This window comes from Alexandromys fortis, unplaced genomic scaffold (assembly GCF_014885135.2).
Source record: "Alexandromys fortis isolate MF-2015 unplaced genomic scaffold, M_Fortis_MF-2015_v1.1 scaffold_19, whole genome shotgun sequence".
NCBI classification, from domain to species: domain Eukaryota; kingdom Metazoa; phylum Chordata; class Mammalia; order Rodentia; family Cricetidae; genus Alexandromys; species Alexandromys fortis.
Genome location: NW_026067890.1, coordinates 6,079,335 through 6,098,334, shown reverse-complemented (window position 1 = coordinate 6,098,334; position 19,000 = coordinate 6,079,335). Strand labels below are relative to the sequence as shown.

Here is a 19,000-nt window from a genome sequence, read left to right as displayed (position 1 = left end):
GATGCCGGTGACAACTGGAATCACCCTGTTCATCTCATTTCATTCGTATCACACACCGTGTTTGAAAAATTAAAACCAGGACAAGGGCTATGCAATTATTGTGCGAACCATCTTAACAAATACGACAAATAACCAAATTAAATAGTTCCCACCCCTTGTCATAGTAACACTGGACTTCAAACTGAAATGGAAGAACTGAGTGCTATTGTAAATTAAAAATGTGTCCTGTCCCCCAAATCTCTCTAGCAGTTAATGATGAACCCGCTGAACTTGCTTGAACTGCTATTTTGGAAGTAACTCAAAGGGATTATTTTTTTGTTCTTCCCTCTAGAATCACTGTAGATAATTATGTGTTTAAATAAACTTTTATCTTTCTAATTATGTTCACGGCATGGCTCCTAATTGCCTGGGGTCACTGAGATCTCAGGGTGTCCCCAGGGAAAGTCTTTCTTGACTATCTCGTCATATTCCCTTTCTCTTCTTGGAAGCCAATCTCTCTTCCTTTTTCAAATTCCCCTTTTGGCGATAGAGATGGTGATGGGGACAGTAGCAGGGATCAGGTGAAATTGTTCCACTGTGGACCCTCTTACACCCTAGGATGCGCTCACAGAACGCTATTTCTGATACAACCCAAAAGGTGTGGGACCTCCCCGAGCGAGCAGGCAGTTCTGGGAGCTGCAGAATTTAAAACTGCTATTTGAAAATTAAAAAAAAAAAAAAGGACAAGTCAAATACACACAGACAGAACTACTCACCTCCTGTAATTAATTTTGTTCACTAAAATCCAATTTGAAACAAGTTGGATTACGGATTCTGTTATCTTATGGTTATTGCGCGTGTTTTGACGTCTAGATCAAGATTCAAAGATGGTGGTCCACCGTTAAACTCCAGGAGTCACAACAGTAACAGACACATTGTGTTGTATGCACCGAAAATCACCGAAACCAAACCGAATGGAACCAAACCCAATCCAAAATACTGAAAAGCTAGTGTTTATGACCTCTGACCACCCCAAAGTAGCTGGAGTCTCAGTCCTAAGGGAGACCTTAGGGGATAGGGAGACTCAGTCCCCGCGTTCTGCTCCTTTGACAGGAAAGAGGTCCGGAATCCAGACTCAGTAATTCCAGGGTCAGTGACAAGGTTAGCTCCCTGGAGGTCATTACCAACGTCTTTTCCGGAATTCCCTGCCGTCAGGGTCACTAACAACAACACGAGGGTGGAGAATTTGTGTTTCGCTCACTGTGGGATCTTGGCCAAGATCCCCACAAAGTTCAAAAGCCCCATCATGGGCTCACCTTGTTTGACCTTTCTTGTTTGCTTAGGTTCCTCTTACCCTCTCTCCGTCCCCAGTCTAGTCTAGGTGAAGCATGGTGGGTTCACAGCCTGGGTGTTCTTCTGGAGAACTTGGGACTTTACGGAGCTCCCTCAGCTCTGGAAAGCAGCCGGTGGGCTGGATGGGCTTCAGGGACAAAAATTGGAGTAGTAAAACAGCGCCTTGGCGCCAAGGAGCAGAAGGGCCTGGGCGGGGCATCCAGACATTCGCCCCGCCCACAGACACGCCCACACCCCGCCCCACCCACCCGCAGCCTGCCGTGCTGTGAGGCCGGAGCGCCCTCTAGTGGCCGCGGGCGCGCTCTGCTGCGGGCGGCGGCGGAAGCGGCTTCGGGTACTGGCCACGCGGCTATGGCGGAGGCGGTGCGGCAGGAGCTCTCGGCGCTGGCCGCGATTTTCTGCGGGCCTCGTGAGTGGGAGATGTTGAGCTGTTCAGGTGAATACCCTGCCTCCCACCCCGCGGCCACAGCGGGGAGCCGGGGGACCGGGAGTCACGTGGCCGAGGGCAGTGTGGGAGGCGAGCGGAGGGGCCAGGCCCTCCCCTGGGCTCGCCCTCCGCCTCCTCTGGGCTCTCCCCGCAACTAAACTGCCCTCTTCATGGAAATCCAGCTCCCCGAAATAGTCAGTGCCTCCTCTAAGCACGTGTGCGTTACGTCCTTGACAGCACGACGCTGTATCTGGTTGTCTGGGTCCCGAGATCAGTGCTAGCCTCGCGGAAGGCAGGCAGCAAACATTTGTTGGGGTGGGAGAATGTTTGAATTCTCCAGCGTTGATGGCCTTAAGTTTTTTTTTTTTTAATTTAAAAAAGTCTTTTTATTTTTACGTTTTCCAGGCTGCTCAAAAGGGGCAGCCAATCCCAGACTCCTGATTGACGCATTAACCCCGCAGCCGGCTTTCATGGCTTCCTTCTTCCCTTCTAACATAGGCAGGACACCTGCCTCTCCTCTGGGAGTTTATGGTCTATAAAAGTTTTTATTTATTTAAAAAGAAATAGCGAAAACTACTTCATTCTTGACTTGGTTTTCATTAAAACTTCCCCCTCCACACTCACACGAAATAATTTTTTTTTCTGTATATACGTGTACTGTGTGTACAAGGAGGCCGGAAGAGGGCGCTCAGGAGATGGGAGTTAAAAAGGGTTGTGAGCTGTGCAATATGGGTGCTGGGAACTGAACCCAGACCTTTGGGAGATCAGCCAGTGCTCTTAACCACCGAGACACCTCCAGCGCCCCCAAATTTCCCCCTTTGGGAAGTGTGTCCATGCTCATGATCCCCACTTTCCTCTCGGCTGTCAAATATGTCATGCACGTTTTGAGGACAATAGGAATTATCCTTTTAGGGTTAAAATGTAACTACTATTGAAATTGCCTTTCTGACCATACATTGGTTAACATCCTAGAAGGTAGCGTGAAATGTGCTAGACCCAAAGAAACTATAGCTATGATTAAGAGGGCTTTGGGTGCCGGGCAGTGGTGGCACATGCCTTTAATCCCAGCACTCGGGAGGCAGAGGCAGGCGGATCTCTGTGAGTTCGAGGCCAGCCTGGTCTACAAGAGCAAGTCCCAGGACAGGCACCAAAGCTACAGAGAGGTTACTGAGTCCCTGGGAGTCTACAGACGTTCATGGTGCTTACTCTGTGATGGTTTAGGCACCATGAACCTTCTGGGAAAATGGAACTGCTTTTTTCTTTAGTGCCTAGACCAGTCTCTTGTCTTTTTGAATCTTCCTTAAAACCCCCGTGAAAGGATTGATCACAGGGCTTGGCTATCCTCTTCTGATTGGTAACAGCTCTAGCTGGTTACCATCTCCGTCTCCACAGCTCTTTATTGAGAATTGCTTCTTCCTGAGGATGTTTAAAGACACTGGTGTGTCTTTGGGTTCTTGTATTGTGGCCCACTTACAAAAATATCTGGGAGAGGTGAACCTGTGATGTCCTGTGACATTGTTAAAAAAAAAAAAAGGTGTGTTCGCATTACGAGTTCACGGTTAACCATTAATCCTGTTGCTAGGCCAGAGAAAACCCCAAAAAGTAAGTGCCGAGAGAAACCCCCAAAAGAGGAGACCCCCAAAAATAGGTGCTGAGAGAAAGAGAGGGGTTTCTTAATATTGAGAAGACCGCGGCCCTTTATCGCCTGTTAAATTGAGCATGACTTTCAAGGCATGCCTCCTGATTAATTTAATTCAGTGTTCTGGCATCAATAAGTAAGCGACTTATAAAAGAATTCAGGGAAACAACTTAGGACATTTTGTTACTAGAAGGTTTCTGGAGAGTAGAACAATTCCGCAATTGAAGTCGGGATGTTTGAGGCTCACGGCTGGGAGTGGGAGCTGTGGGGAGGGAGGGGCTCTCCCAGAGCTCACCAAGTGTAGCAGGCTGTGTGGCTTCCACTCACCCTGCCAGGGGCAGCTTGGGTTTGAGGGGGTAACTTTGGACCCCATCGTTTCTCTCCTGGCCCCCGCCGTAGAAATTTCTCCCGGCTTCAGTGGAATTAGAGGAATATCGCAAAAGGCCTGTGGTTCTCTGTAAGACCGTCCAGGAAGGCCCAGGCTGACCTCAGGGCCAGCTCTTCAGGTCTTGAATGGAAAAAAACCCAAACAAATAAATGGGTTCAGTTTAGTGGGGATTCATTTATGTTAAGAATTTGAGGACTTTTTACATTCCGGCCACTCAGATTAACATTAGCGTTAAGTTCTCAGGAAGAGGCACTGTGTGTAACAATCTCTTAGGGGCACCAGGTTTCTTGCTGTGGGAAAGGCGTGAGGACCGAGCAAATCAAGATTATCCTGTTCTTCTCTAGTCCACGTGTCAGCCCAGGTGTCAAGTTTGATGTTGTCACCTGACACCTTCCTGATCTTTACGTGAGCCTTATTTGATGAGAGGTTTTCTTAGCTTCAGTTTTCGTTGAAGCTCGCTGACGATCAGGATGGTTAAATAACTGCCAAGCTCCGCAGGGTTGGACTGGGCACCGTGTCTCATTCCTCTGTAGCGGTCGGGCTGGTGCAGGAAAGGTTATTAGCAAAAAGTCTATGTGCTGAGAAAGAAGAGTTTGAGCATCCAGAGCAAAGGTATGGGTGGGATTCAGCTTGTATTCAGAACAGTTCAGTGGCGGGGGTGGGTGTTCGCAATCCCTTCACGCATACCTGTGTGTGGTGGTTTGAAAGAAAGCAGCTACCTCTTCAGTAGCGCATCTGCCTGCATGCTGCCATGTCTGCCGTGATGATAATGGACCGAACCTCTGAACTGTAAGCCAGCCACCACAATTAAATGTTTCTTTTGTAAGAGTTGCTGTGGTCGTGGTGTCTCTTCAAGGTGAGAGAAACCCTTAGACAAAGTGCTTGGACCCTTGTGAGGCAGCCGAAGCTGGTGTTGCCCATTTTCCTGGTGAAGTCATGGAGGGGCCATTGCTGCCGTCAGTGTCATTATTAATGGAGTTGCAGTTTGGAAACAATCTCACAGACTTAAAAGTTGCAAAACAAGAGGTTTAAGAAACCAGCATGACATCATGGGCTTGCAACAGACACGGTGTTCAGGTGGAATTTCGCTTGCTTGCAGAATGGCTACAGTAACACATTGAAGCTTGCAGAATCGTTACAGTAACACATTGACTTAACATATTGACGGGGTTGTTGTCTGCTGCTTGTCAGGGCTGACCCTGCCTCTTAAAAACCCACACAGACTTGATCTTCCTTGCCAAAGGATGCCAGTGCCACCTTTAGCTCCCGTTCTTTTTTGTTGGTTTGTTTCCTTCTGTAAGGACATTTAAACCACATGAAAATCTAACGGAAGCATGAAAGCATTTATGTGTGCATGTCTGTGGTGAGTGGCCGGGGGTAAGAGCAAAGACCTTTCTGGTCTCTTGAAGTGTGAAGAGTGCATGGGAAGCTTTTGAGTGCTTTTGTGTGCGAAGTTTTTGAGGATATGTGAAAATTGGAAAGAAATCAAGCACAGAGAACACGAGCTGGCTATGGTGTGTAAATGGTTTCTCTGTGTGTACTAAGTAAATCCTGAAGTAAATCCTCATGTATCTTGTTTGCTTTTCCCGGCGCCCCTGTGGTGGGACTGCGTAGCTCTCTTGTGTTATAGGCAAGGAAATAGAAACTTTTAAAATAGAATTAGGGGGGAGACTGGGGTCTCGTTCAGTTTCTGTAGTTTGAACTAATGCCATCTTTGGTGTGTTAGAAACAACGTCTTTCGTGTGTTTTTAGGGAAAATTAAGGTTTGTTTGTCTTAGTTCAGAGCCTTCCTGTGTAGCCCACTCTGACCACAAAGTCTAGATCCTCCTGCCTCAGCCTCCTCAGTTCTGGTATTCTAAGTGTGCCTGGGCTAGGAAGGGTAGGGTTTAGCTCTCTTTCAGTTTGGGTTGTAGTTTTAGCGTCAATACTGTTACAAGGCAGAGTGAGTGGTGCAGATAGTGAACATGGATCTGAACTTGAAGAGGGCTTAGACTAGATAAAAACAGTTTTGGGTCTTTGGTAGGACAAGCATGGGCTCTTTAGGATATAGGCTTATTGAGAATATGCTTCTGAGTTAATTCCGGTCCTGGAGTTGGGGACAGGGGCAGGATTAATGGCATACGTACAATTATCCCTTTTATCCATTCTCTTGCTAAACCATTAATAACTTTAACCCCAAAGCAGATGATAACATTACAGTAGAACATTTTTTTTTTTGGTTAGGAGAATTAAAAAAAAAAAACAAAAACAGTTAAGAAAACGAGTTTTAAAGAGATCCTGTGGATTTTTTTTCCTCCCACCATACTTAACGTCAGAAAGGGGTCTGTTCAGGCCTTCCCATTTTCTTAGGCATACAGTGTCACCTTCATTTGCAGCTCCAACTGTTGGGGGCAGACACTAGCCAGGGGAATTGGCCAGGAAGACTGCGACTCCTCAAGGTGGAGAATCAAAGCAGTTTTCCTTTGAATGTGTAGGTAGGGGCGTCCTTCCCTGGTTTCCTAAAGTGAGGACCAGAGCGCCCCCCTCCCGTTGCTCCTCTGTGTGCTGATGGGACTGTAAAATAACAAAGAAAAGCGAAGCTTGGTAAAGATTTGCCGGGCCTCTCACACTGTTCCCTGGGCTGCCCATCACCTCATGCATTGCACTGGGCTGGAACACGCTGGCGTTTTCTGTAGCAGAGCAGCTGTATCACGGTAGCTGCCTTGGCTGCTGTGGCCAGTCCTCACACATGGGTGGCTTCATGCAACATGTTTTTAATGCACTGACCAAAGTCAGTTTTTACCTGGATGAAATCAGATTGTTGGAAGTGATGCTCTCGGCTCTGTCCAAGCCCCTGGGGGAGTCTGATTACCTGTCTTTCTCAGCTTCATGGCTATATACCGAGGGTTCATTGCAGCACTCCGGAGGGCTCTCTTCCTCTATTACCAAACCCCAAAGCAGAGCTTCATGCCCCAGTGCATCCGTTTCCTTCTTCTCTGATAAAGTCTCCATCTCTACCTGCCCCCTCCCCATTTTAAGGACACCGAGAATGGTGTTTGTCAGTAATTGAGGGTAGCTTCCCCACGCCAGCATCCTTAATCATGTCTGCAAAGACGCTTTGGCATGCAGGGGAGTATACCCACAGGTTCAGGGGAATGGTGCATACATTCTTAGGTCCGTTACTTTGCGTGCCACAGGCTCAAGGGCTTCTTCACTCATGTGTTCCGTGGGTATAAGCCAGTGGCGTAGATTTAAGGCCTATGTAACTATAAAATTTGTTTATTAAACCCTCCATTTTGTGATGGCAATGTTACTCTCCAAAACCAAAATTGGAATACTTCAAGGTAGAGAAAAAGTTAATTTGGTTTAAGTATAATAATTTTGGAACTGAAAATACCGTAATAAGCTCAGAGTAGGATAGGCATCATAAGGTCAGTGTTCAAGGGAGCCGTGGTGGGCAGAAAGCAAGGATTTACTACAAGGAGTTACAGGACTCAGAGAGCAGGGATGTTAGGTGGCCCAAGACAATAGATGTCAGGTTTCTTCAGGGCTCACGTAGGCACACATACTTGCATGGCTGACTTCAACCTCAGAACAAGATTGACGACAATTCCACGGTTAAGAGCATAAATCATTCAGTTGGTCTGGGACCAAAGCCCCAAGCATACAAAACACACTCTTACTGTGCGGGATCTTCTAAAGTCTCAGGCTCATCTCTCTGTAGGTAGCCGTGGACCAGCCCTGAAGGACGGTTGAAGCAACCCAGACCTACTAAGGTCTCCTTGTTCTTCATGGCATTTTAGAAGTCACAGATCATGTTTGAGAATGGTGATCCAGGAAGATGTGGCATCAGAAGTGACAGGTGAAGCAGTCATAGGGAGGCTGGTTTCGGAGAAAATGGAATTGGTGTTAGAATGATATTTTGTGGAAATTGATGACGAAGGGGCAGAGAGAGATGGGTCTGAAGCTCGCGGAGGAATTTGCAACACTGGGCTTTTGCTGTGTTTTGGATTGTTTTTTAGAGCATTTTCTAAGCGAGAGGGAGAAGCAGGGAGGGTTAGGAAGTGCACAAGAAGTTGTAATGATTAGAATGAGGCCGTGCGGGTGGTGGGATGTGTGGAAGAAAGGCACTTCCTTCTCAGAGAGAGGGGACTAGAAAGGAGAGAGCAACAAGGTAAAAGGCCGATTGAACCGAGTGGTCGAGCGGGCCCTCAGCCACGGCAATTGCGGCTTTTAGGACAGGGCTATCTTCCCTGACTTCAGCACTAAGGAGACAGCACCCCCAAGTGGCGATAGACAGTACTGCTCGCTGAGCACACTGCACACTGCACGTTTTCCTCGTTCTGTATCTCGCAGATGCCTCATAAGAAAACATCAGGGAGCGAGGGTTTCTTTCGGTTCCTAGTGAGAGCACAGTGCAGCATGGTGGGGAAATCGTGGCAGCAGGAAGGGTTCCCTGCTGGGGCAGCATGAGCATGAGGCTTTTTCTCCTATCGAGGTAAATTAGGAAGCAGAGATTACACAGGAAGTGGGACCAGGTTAGAAACTTCAAAACCTGTCTTGCAGGACGTCTTGCAGCAGGGCCTCACCTTTCAGAACAGCGCCACCCAGTGGAGACCAGGTGTGCAAACAGATGAGCCCGTGGCATGCGTTTTACATCCAAACTGTTATGCACGAGGTCGTGTGCGGGTGGGTGGACACACATAGCTGCACGCCGCGGGTCATTATAACAGCTGAGGGTTACTGCATTTAAGAGCCCCGCAGCCAGTTTACCTTGATTTAAACCTGAAAGGGTATCAAAAATGCTATGATAAACACCACATAAATGTGTACACATTTAATGTTTCTATGTATCTGGTAAATATAGTTAGTAAAAAAAAACCCTCCAGTCTTATGAAAGCTGCGCTAATTTTTCTCAGCCATTGTCTTAAAAGAATATGCTGTCTTTATAGTGCTGGTCAGAAAATGCCTGCTGTCTGACCCAGGGGAAAACCTTTCCGGCTTCCAAGGCTGTTTGAGCAAAGGTATTACTGCCCCGCAGACACTGAGAGAGACCATGGGGAGCTGTCTCCCAACACACACGCATGTGTGTGTGCTTAATACTGGGTGCGGTGGCGCGTGCTTTAATCCCAGCACTTGGGAAGCAGCCTGGTCCACATAGTGAGCTCCTGGCTAGCCAGGGTGACAGAGAGACCCTGTCTTAAAAACAAGCAAAAACCCCTGAGAAATAAAAAGAAAGGAAAAAGAAACTTTATATTCATGTATCTCTAAGTGAAGACTGGAAATCTGGGAAGATCTGTGCCTGCCCTTTATGTCATGTTTTGAGACAAGGACTCAGCCATTGTGACAGACCTGTGTCTTACCCATTGTTTTCTGAACAGCACAGTGTGTGGGGATGGACACATGCCCAGGGGATGTTTGTCGACTGATGAGTGAATGAAGATCTTTAAAAACCCTGTTCCCTCCTTGAGAAAGAATGCAGACTTGCTGGGTGATGGCTGTCGAGTTTGTTCAGCCCGGAGATCCTGTGTTGTCTGCAGGTCCCACACAGCAAAAGATATAAACCGAACCGACATTTTGGGAGCCTATTTTGATGGTAAAATATGTCTTTAAAAAGATGAACCCCATGAAAGAAAGAAGCGACTTGGAGCTGGGGAGGTGGCTGAGTGGGTAGAGGCGTTTGTACATGGGCCTGACAATCCCAGATTCAATCCCAGAATTTTCCAAGGACGGAACTGACTTCCTGAGTTGTTCTCTGACCTACACACATGCCAGTGATAATGGCAATGATACTAACAGCAGGGGCAGACAGGGATTTGAAGAGTGCGAGAGGTAGAAGCATGTATGCTGGTAGGTTTGGGGTTATGTTAGGGTTAGTATATTCATTACATATGTAGGAGAGGAGACTGATAATCTTTGGAATGGTTACTGCCTGAGATTCTGGATGAGTGTCTGAAAGTAGTAGTTTCCTGCAGCTGTGCAGATGTGCATGGTCCTGTGGGAATCTGTGCACCGATGGCTTGTGGATGCTGTTGACATCAGATGGCTAGGAAGCGACTTTAATGTTCTGTAAGGTGCTTTAAAATGGGGGACGGGGTCAGGGCTCCATTGTCGAGGCTGTGAAGATATGGGGCCTGGCTGCTTCCTTGCTGAGCACAAGGGCACAGGGAAAGAAGGCAGAGAGGCAGGCTCACCCCACAGCCACGCGTCTGGACCCAGCCCCCTCCTCCACTCTCTGATCTGGGCCCTTCTGGCCCTGCAGAATGAATTAGCCTGACATTTTATCAACTTTGTGGAAAGTGGGGTGAAGCGATGTGGAACACATCGGAGTGGTGAAGCCGAGCAGATCTGAGAGAGAGCAGAATATTTCATCTCCTCTCCTAGTGTGAGTCCTCGCTTTGCAGGGAGCCCGGCAGAGGCTAAATGTGTCCGCTCGGTTCATCTCGCTGTCTTCGCATTACACAGCTCTCAGTGTATTTGCGGTGGAAGCGTGTGTCTAGTCACTTTCAGGATCACATCCAGCCATAACCGTGCCGCACCTAGGATGCCATGTGACCGACTTACCATAAGTAACTTCGAGTGGACGGCTTACATATTTCCAGTACACATTATTGCTCCCTTGAACACCTGCAAGAGTTGATTCATGGTTTTCATGATTATGAGTGAAATATGGCTAGAAGGAAATGAACCGAAACTACGTTTTGGAAAACTTAATAAGAATGGTTGTTAAAGAGTATAATTGTGAGCAGGTTTGCGTGGTGCCGTCCATATGTGTTTCTGGCTGGGGGAAATGACCTGTACGCCATGGCTTTCTTTGTATTATGTGTCTCTTCATAAAGTAACTCAGAGTTTTCCCATGAGAAATAAGTAGAGATTTAAAAGGGAAATTTTAACCAATTAGTATTCCATTGAGATTGAATTATGTACAGCTAATAATTATTTTTGGATGTCTTCCAGAGACAGATGGGGCTGTATTTAGAATTCACACAACAGCTGAAGGACTTGTGGGCAAGGATGTGCCCTTAGAGCTGGTGTTTCATCTACCAGCCGGTTACCCTTTGTGTCTGCCCAGCGTCTCGGTTAGCTCCGAACATCTGACCAGGGCCCAGTGTGCTACCGTGAAGGAGAAGTTACTTGAAGAAGCCGGGAAGCTTTTGTCAGAACCTATGATTCATGAGCTGGTTCTTTGGGTTCAACAGAATCTCAGACACATCCTCAGCCAATCAGAGACTGCCAGCAGCAGTGAGAAGCATGCTCAGCCAGAAAGCACGGCTGCGGATGACGGATTGTGGATAATTCTTTTGCATGTAGATCACATGAGAGCAAGGACTAAATATGTCAAAACCGTGGAGAAGTGGGCCGCAGAGTTGAGGCTGACAGGGAGACTGATGTTCATGGGCAAAACAATACTGATCCTTCTGCAAGGCCACAGAAGCAACATCAAGGTGCCAGCAAACTTAATGTAGAATCTGCATGTGCCGAGTCTCTGCTAGACATGGTTTATCTTTAGTGTGTTTTCTAACAAGGGGATGGATGAGCATGGTACTTCTGCTTTTCCTGTTATCATGCTAAATGGTACTTTGGTGTTTTTAAACAATTCTTTAATTTCTATTTATTTTATGTGTATGGATATTTTGTCTGCGTGTTTGTCTATGCACCACTTGTGTGCCCGGTGCTCGTGGAGGCCAGAAGAAGGTGTTGGATTCCCTGGGACTGAAGTCGCAGATGGCTGTGAGCTGCCATGTGGGAGTTGGGGATTGAACCCAGGTCCTCTGGAAGAGCAGCCATGCTCTTAACCACTGAGCCATCTCTCTATCTAACCCCTCCAGTTCTTTGTAAAAATGACTATCTAGTTCCTACGACAACTATAAACTTGAAATAAGTGTAAGATTATAAACATTATACTGTAAATATTATGCCACTTAAAGTGGCAGTTTTTAAAAATATTGATTTGTATTTTTTATGTGTATGGGTGTTTTGCCTGCATGAATGCCTGTGCACCATATATGTGCAGTGCCTGAGGAAGCCAGAAGAGGGCGTAGGATCCCTTGGAGCTGGAGTCACACACAGGCAGCTGTTAGCTGCCATTTAGGTACTGGGAATCAGTCAGACTCAGCACGTCACCTCCTCCCCAACTTCTTTCCACCTGACTTGTCTCAGCAGGTGCTTTCAAAGCCGTCATCTCCAGGCTTCCCAGCTCTCATCCCAAAGCCCCCTTAGCCTGTTTTATGAGGAGCTAGACAGGGAAACCGTCTTATTATGTTTTAGATCTTAAAGGAACTACAGATCACATAGGAAGTCTTACGCTGTCAGACGCAATGGGACAAGCACAGTTTAGAAGATTTTATTTAAAACAGATTTATCATGAGCAGCCTGTGGTCCTTAAGCTCTGCAGAGTAACAGCCCTGAGTTTTTCCAAGGTGGGTTAGTTCCACAAACCTCCTATGACATTCATTTACTTAAGTAGGTTCGTGCTGGGTTCTGGTGTAAGTAGAGAGAGAAGCCAGATTTAACCTGTAGTCTGCAGTGGGCCTAGCTAAGGATCCACAGATTTTTGAGGCAATCTGTATCTATCAGTATACTTCGATCCTTTAGGGTAACATCCAGCTGATGAAAATGGGTGCAAGGTTCCTTGCTCACATTCCCCTAAGGCTCTGAGTGTCTGTGGCTGGCTCAGGCTGGTTAGGGGAAGTGCAGTGTCACGATGTTTGCCCCAATCATGAGTTGCTAACACACGTCTGTTTTTTACCACTACAGTCCCACTAGTTCAGAGAAATTACTTTTTATGGCTTTCTCTAAAATGACATTTTACATGGCTTTCTCTGATAAAAAAAATGTCTATAAGGTTGCGTACTAGGATCAGGAATGTGCAGGTGCACTTCTTGGTGGGCAGGAGGTGGCTGGCCTGTGCCTCATGGTCCCACTCTGGCTGGCGTGGTGACTACGGTGCTTGTGATTACGGTGCAGTGTTCCGCGCTCTGGAAGTCTGTCATTCCTGGAAGCGCTGTGTCTGTCACTTTATCCAGTTGTCCCAGCTTCACCACGGGGGGATCCTGTTATAACTGCTTGTGTGGGGTTGGTTACCCAAGGCACAGAGCTTCAATAACTAGTTTAAATAACTGCTTTAAACAGCCGAGGGGGTAAATAAGCCACGCCAGTAGCTGTCCAGTCCAGACTCCCAGGCGAGCCTGTTGGTATTGCTCAGCGGAACAGTTAGCCATCTATGCAGAAACAGCCAGTAACTCTCTCACTGTCCTATCCCGAGATGGCTCCTTAAGCAGGGAAATGCTTGTGGGTTATATGGTTCCTTCAGTGTAAGCTCTGCGCTTACCGTACTGATTATCGTTTAGGAGTACCTGATCCTTCAGAAAACCTCCAAAGTCGATGTGGACTCAAGTGGAAAGAAATGCAAAGAGAAAATGATTAGTGTACTGTCTGAAACAAAAGTACGACCGGAACACAAAAGGTATAATTTGGTACCATTGCCGATGCAAACGCAACTGAATGGGTAATTATGCCTGACAAACCGCCGCATATTCATGAGCTTCTCTTGTGTAATGCAGGTTTCTGGCGTTCACAGTCAAAGAGTACTCAACGCTGGAGGAGTTACAGAAGGAATTTGAGACTGCAGGACTTCTGCAGCTCTTCTCGGAGTGTGCGCTCGGGCTGGTAAAATGAAGTGAATGGCAGGAGCCGTCGTCGGTGAAGCAGCGGCTTTGTTGTTGACTTCCGCTACCTTTGGGGAGGGGCTCATTGACGTTTTTTCATAAGAGAGCAATCTCGTTTCTCTGTAGCGAAATCATCCTCATTTCAGGAAGAAGGCGAGCTGTAGTTTATGGAATATTAAGCATGAAAAGACCCACATATTCTCATGTGTGCTAGAAAAGACTGAGTTCAATAGATGGGATTGTCTGGAGGAGAATTATAAAAACTCGCGACGGTAAATGAGCTGTTGTTTTTCATATAGACGATTTGTTTAGGAGTCTGCAATTTTCAGGCTAATTTTCTTGTAATTAAATGATTTCTTAAAGTGATTTGTTTTCGTGTTTACTTTCTCATGTTTACATTTTTGGCATTTAATCTTGATTCCTCCCCACTCCGCTTATTATGTCTAATGTTTTAAGTTGAATGTTGGGAGAAGTCTAGCTCCAATTTCTTGGTACACTTGTATAAACTGCTGGATTAAATACAAAACAAAGACGTTTTTACAGAACCCAGTTACTTTTCAGGGTTCCAGGATGACATGGTACTGCTAACTGTGAGACTACATAGTAAGTGTAAATTAAAATTCCTATTTGAAAAAATAATTTCTGGTTTTTACAAGGGGGACATGTTTAACAGAGTGAACCTGGTTTGCTGGATAGGAAATAACAAAACAACCCCCCCCCCCCAAAAAAAAAAAACTACAGCTATTGATTTTCATTGTGAAATCTTTCAAATAATGATAAAATACACTTATTATGACCAAGGGGAGATCAACTTTACAATAATCGTTTGTATTAAAATTTCTTCCTTCCTTGCTTGCTTGATTTTTTGAGACAGGGGTTCTCTGTGTAGCTTTGGAGCCTGTCCTGGAACTCACTCTATAGACAAGGCTGGCCTTGTATTAAAATTTATAATGAAAAGGAGGGCCCTTGGTTCTGAGAAGAATATTTATGTACACAAAGCCATCTGAGCTCGTAAAGTAAGAGGCAGAACTGTGGAAGAAAGGCGAGGGGACTCCCTGTCTTCGCACCCTGTGGAGACAGAGGCCACCATAACATCATAGTTGGTGATGCAGTGAGCTGAGCACAAGTGCGTGCATGACCATGTATGTAGGTGTGTGCGTGCATGTGTGCGCACTTGCTCCCATGTGGAGGCCAAAGGTCAGTGTTGGATGTCTTCCTCAATTGCTCTCTATTCTTTTTTTATTTTTCAACTCAGGGTTTCTCTGTGTAGCCCTGGCTGTCCTGGAACTCACTCTGTAGACCAGGCTGACCTCCAACTCACAGAGATCCTCCTGCCTCTGCCTTCCGCATGCTGGGATTAAAGGTGTGCGCCACCACTACCTGGCTGTTTTATTCTTTTTAATTAGAAAACAGTTATGTAATTTCCCTTGTGTCTGGGTGTTTTGCCTGCCTGTATGCCTGCGCACCACATGTGTGCACTGCCTAAGAAGGCCAAAGGGGGGTTGGATCCTCTGGCACTGGAGTTACAGATGATTGTGGAACCTAGGAGCAAAATCTTGGTCCTCTGGAAGAACAGCCAGGGCCCTGAACCACCGACCCATCTCTCTAGCTCTTCTGACTTTTTGAGGCAGAGTCTCCCACTGAACTTGGAGCTCACTGTTTTGCCTAGGCTGACTGAGCAGCAAGCCCGTGGGGTCCTTCTGGGGTTACAGGCATATGCCACTGTGCCCGGCTTTTGCATTGGTTTAGGGATTTGAGTTTAGGCTGCCATATTCGCACAACAAGCGCTTTACCCACCGAGTCCCCTTCCTGGCACCGTGTGGAATGTCTCTTGGCACTGCTGTTCTGTGACCATGGTGCTTTTCTTGGTCAGGGCTTTTATGGCTGTGAGGGAACACCCTGACTACAGCAACTCTTACAAAGAAAACATTTAATTGAGGGTGGTTCGCTTATAGTTTCAGAGGTTCAGTCCACTATGATCACGAAGGGGAGCCTGGCAGCATGCAGGCAGATGTAGTGCTGGAGCTGAGAGCACTGTGTCTTGCAGGCAACAGGAAACTTGAGGAAAGAGACCTCAGCGCTCACTCCAACAAGACCACTCCTCCTAATAGTGCCCCTCCCTTTGGGGTCATTTCCTTTCAAACCACTGCGGTTATTCAGTGTGACAGTTTACTCTCTTATCCCACTGCTATGACATTATGTCCACCCACTGATCATCTTTTGGATTGCTGTTGATCAGAGGTGATATTTTGTCTCTTGAGTCATGCCCCGGGGAATATTTATTTTTTTTCTCAGGAACTGACAGATCAGTTAGACTGTCACGTGTGGCAAGCTGAAGATATCCTATTTGGGTACCAACCTGAGAAAGGACACTTAAGACCCAGGGCTGGCCATTATTACCCTTTTATTTGATTTACTGTGATCTTCGCGAAAATTAAAATAGGGCAGAAACGAGGACTGAGAGTTCTCCGCACATGGTTGAGCTGAACGGAAAGGGATTGTAATACAATAACATTAAAGGTCATTGTCATCACGACTAGAGCCGCAAGAGCAGGAGGTTGGGTTTGAGCTTTATCATAGCAGAACTTCTGGTCCCCCCTCTGTCTTACAGTGACTCTTCTCTGCTGAAAGGCCACCTGTCCCATGCTTTATGGCTGGCGCATTGTCAGAGTTTTATCTTCAGAGTTCACTCTGTACCCCTGAAAAGGAACTCGGGCAGCAATGATTCTTTCCACTTCATTATGTTTCCGTCTGTTAAAGTTATGCAAACAGTATTAGTTATTACTTTCTTATATACTTATGTCTAAATCTTGCGCAAATACATTCACATCCAGAATGGAATATGAAAATTTGACAGTGGTTGAGAAATTAAACTTGACACTGGCATAAAAGAAAGTTTTAAATTATATACCAGAAGTTATAAGAGTCTCTTTGATTTTCTTTTTAAAAACTTTTTATTATTTATGGTGTGTGTGTGTGTGTGGGGGTATACTTGTACTACAAAGTGGAGTCAGAGGACTTGCAGAGGTGGGCCGTCCTCCTCCATTCTAAGGGTCTTGGGACTGAAGCTCAGGCAATCAGGATTGATGGCAAGAGCCTTCACCTGCGGTGTCAATCCAATGGCTCTGTTAGTGCTGGAGCACAGCGGTTCTCAACCTGTGGGTCATGACCCCCAACAAACCTCTCTCTCCAAAAATATTTACATTACAATTCATAACAGCAGAAAAATCACAGTTTTGAAGAAGCAGCAAACATAGTTTTGTGTTTGGGGAGGGGTCACCATGACATGAGGAACCGTATGAAAGGGTCACAGCGCTAGGGCGGCTGAGAAGCACTGCTTTAGAGGAAGAGAATCTTAATTGTTCCCATTGGTATCTTTTCTCACAATCTACAGCTGTCCTTTTAGCTTGCTGTTCAAACTAACTTCTGATTTCTTTTCTCTTTTCTTTTCCTCTTCTTTCTTTGTGATACAAGGTTTCTTTATGTAGCCCTGGCTGTTCTGGAACTTGCTGTGTAGACTAGGCTATTCTTGAATTTACGGAGATCTACCTACCTCTGCCTCCCAAATGCTAGAATAAAAGGCACACACCACCATGCCTGGAGACTTAGAATTTCTTAAAAGAGAACTGACTTCTCATGGAAGAAAAGCAAAAGCAACATCAAACACTTTCAAGTTTCCAAGCAGACAGAATGTGGAGGAAAGAGAAACTCCCGTGTAGAGAACTTGGCTAGTCTGGAAGAGCTGGCAGGGGGATGACTTGATTTTTGCAAGTCTGAAGACTTAGGAAGTAAAATTCTGGGCTGTGGAGAAGAGAGGAGGTGGGAGCTGAGGCCAAGACTCCTGAAGGACTGCTGTAGGGGGAAGGGAAACACCGTGAAGCAGCCACCCTAGGTGACAGCTAAGCTTGGAGCATTCTGATTAGCTCTAGGAAATCTTAGACCTTGAACTTGGGTTAAGGAGGTCTGAGATTCTAAAGCTCATATCCACTGAATCTTCTTTGGGGGAAAATAATCTTTCTTATAATCCTCAAATTTTATTTATGAATTATTCAAAATTCAGTGTCCAACAAGTAACAAGAGATTGCTGGGTAACCCTAGAAATAAGCAGCTGAAACAAGCTTGCAGCTGGAACAGAGAAACACCAAGAGTTTGTGGGACAGTACGAGGGTGTCTTAGGGTTTTTAGTGCTGTTAAGAGACACCATGACTACAGCACCTCCTATAAAGGAAAACACTTAATTGGAGTGGCTCACTTACAGTTCAGAGATTCAATCCGTTATCACATGGTGGGACATGGCAATGTGTAAGCAGACATGGTGCTGGAGAAGTAACTGAGAGTCCTATATCTTTCAGGCAACAGGAAGTGGTCTCAGTGTCACATTGAGGGAAGCTTGAGCAAAAGAGACCCAAAGCCCACCTCCACAGTGACACACTTTCTCCAACAAGGCCACACCCCCTAATAGTGTCACTCCCTTTGGGGGCCATTTTCTTTCAAATCACCACAGATGGTTAGTTTTTTGTCTACCTGGTACAAACTTAGACATACCTGGTAAGTGAGGCTCTCAATTAAGGAATTTTCTCCATCAGATTGGCCTGACCAATCCTGCAAGACCTGCTGTGGGAGACACCATCCTAGCAGGTGAGCCTGGCCTATAGAAAAATGTGAAGGTCATGGGAAGCAAGCCAGTAAGCAGGTTCCTCCATGGTCTCTGATATTGTTTCTGCCTTGAGTTTCTGCTTTGCTTCCCTTGATGACACACTCTAAGCTGTAAGGCAAATGAATCCTTTCCTTCCCAAGTTGCTTCTGATCAGTGTTTCGTTGCAGCATCAAAAGCAAATTAATGCAGATGGGTTATCAGTGAGCATTCATTTAGGAAATCAAATGGATCCAGGTACTTCAAGCAGTGTGTCTTTAAGGTAGACATTGGTCATGGATGAGAAACACTGAAGAGCATCTAGGTTGTTTCCAGGTTCTGGCTATTACAAACAATGCTGCTATGAACATAGTAGAGCATATACTTTTGTTGTATGGTAAGGCCGTTCTTGGGTATATTCCCAAGAGTGGTGTTGCTGGGTCCAGGGGTAGGTTGATCCCGACTTTTCTGAGAAACCGCCACACTGCTTTCCAAAGTGGTTGCACAAGTTTGCATTCCCACCAGCAATGGATGAGTGTACCCCTTTCTCCACAACCTCTCCAGCAAAGGTTATCATTGGTGTTTTTGATTTTAGCCATTTACTCATATTTGGTTTCTAGCCATAAACAAAGGACACTGAGCCTATAATTAGTGATCCTAGAGAAGCTAAATAAGGAGAACCCAAAGAAAAACATATAGGCATCCTCCAGAATATTAACCTTCATCAGGCAATGAAAGGAGATAGAGACAGAGACCCACATTGGAGCACTGGACTGAAACCTCAAGGTCCAAATCAGGAGAAGAAGGAGAGAGAGCACGAGCAAAGAACTCAGGACCGCGAGGGGTGCACCTACACACTGAGACAATGGGGATGTCCTATCAGGAACTCACCAAGGCCAGCTGGCCTGGATCTGAAAAAGCCTGGGATAAAACC

The 19,000-nt window shown here is 46.1% G+C and overlaps 1 protein-coding gene across 2 annotated transcripts; it reads left to right on the top strand.

Moving 5' to 3' along the window:
- The first annotated feature begins 1,634 nt into the window (after positions 1 to 1,634).
- On the top strand, positions 1,635 to 13,799 carry Rwdd3 (RWD domain containing 3). Of its 2 annotated transcripts, XM_050159274.1 has the most exons (4): positions 1,635 to 1,768; positions 10,723 to 11,210; positions 13,116 to 13,231; positions 13,329 to 13,799. In XM_050159274.1, the coding sequence occupies exons 1-4, from the start codon at positions 1,684 to 1,686 to the stop codon at positions 13,441 to 13,443; spliced, it is 804 nt and encodes a 267-aa protein (XP_050015231.1). In that variant the 5' UTR covers positions 1,635 to 1,683; the 3' UTR covers positions 13,444 to 13,799. The 2 variants fall into 2 exon arrangements, with proteins under 2 accessions (XP_050015231.1, XP_050015319.1); XM_050159362.1 differs by lacking the exon at positions 13,329 to 13,799 and having other exon boundaries at positions 10,723 to 11,163; positions 13,116 to 13,192.
- The last annotated feature ends 5,201 nt before the right edge of the window (positions 13,800 to 19,000 follow it).

What these genes read in the sequence shown, in the direction of transcription:
- Rwdd3 (XM_050159274.1), top strand. Translation starts at nt 1,684, where the DNA reads ATGGCGGAGGCGGTGCGGCAGGAGCTCTCGGCGCTGGCCGCGATTTTC. An exon ending in GGAGATGTTGAGCTGTTCAG is followed by an intron (nt 1,769 to 10,722) that starts GTGAATACCCTG and finishes GATGTCTTCCAG; the next exon opens with AGACAGATGGGGCTGTATTT. An exon ending in GCCACAGAAGCAACATCAAG is followed by an intron (nt 11,211 to 13,115) that starts GTGCCAGCAAAC and finishes ATTATCGTTTAG; the next exon opens with GAGTACCTGATCCTTCAGAA.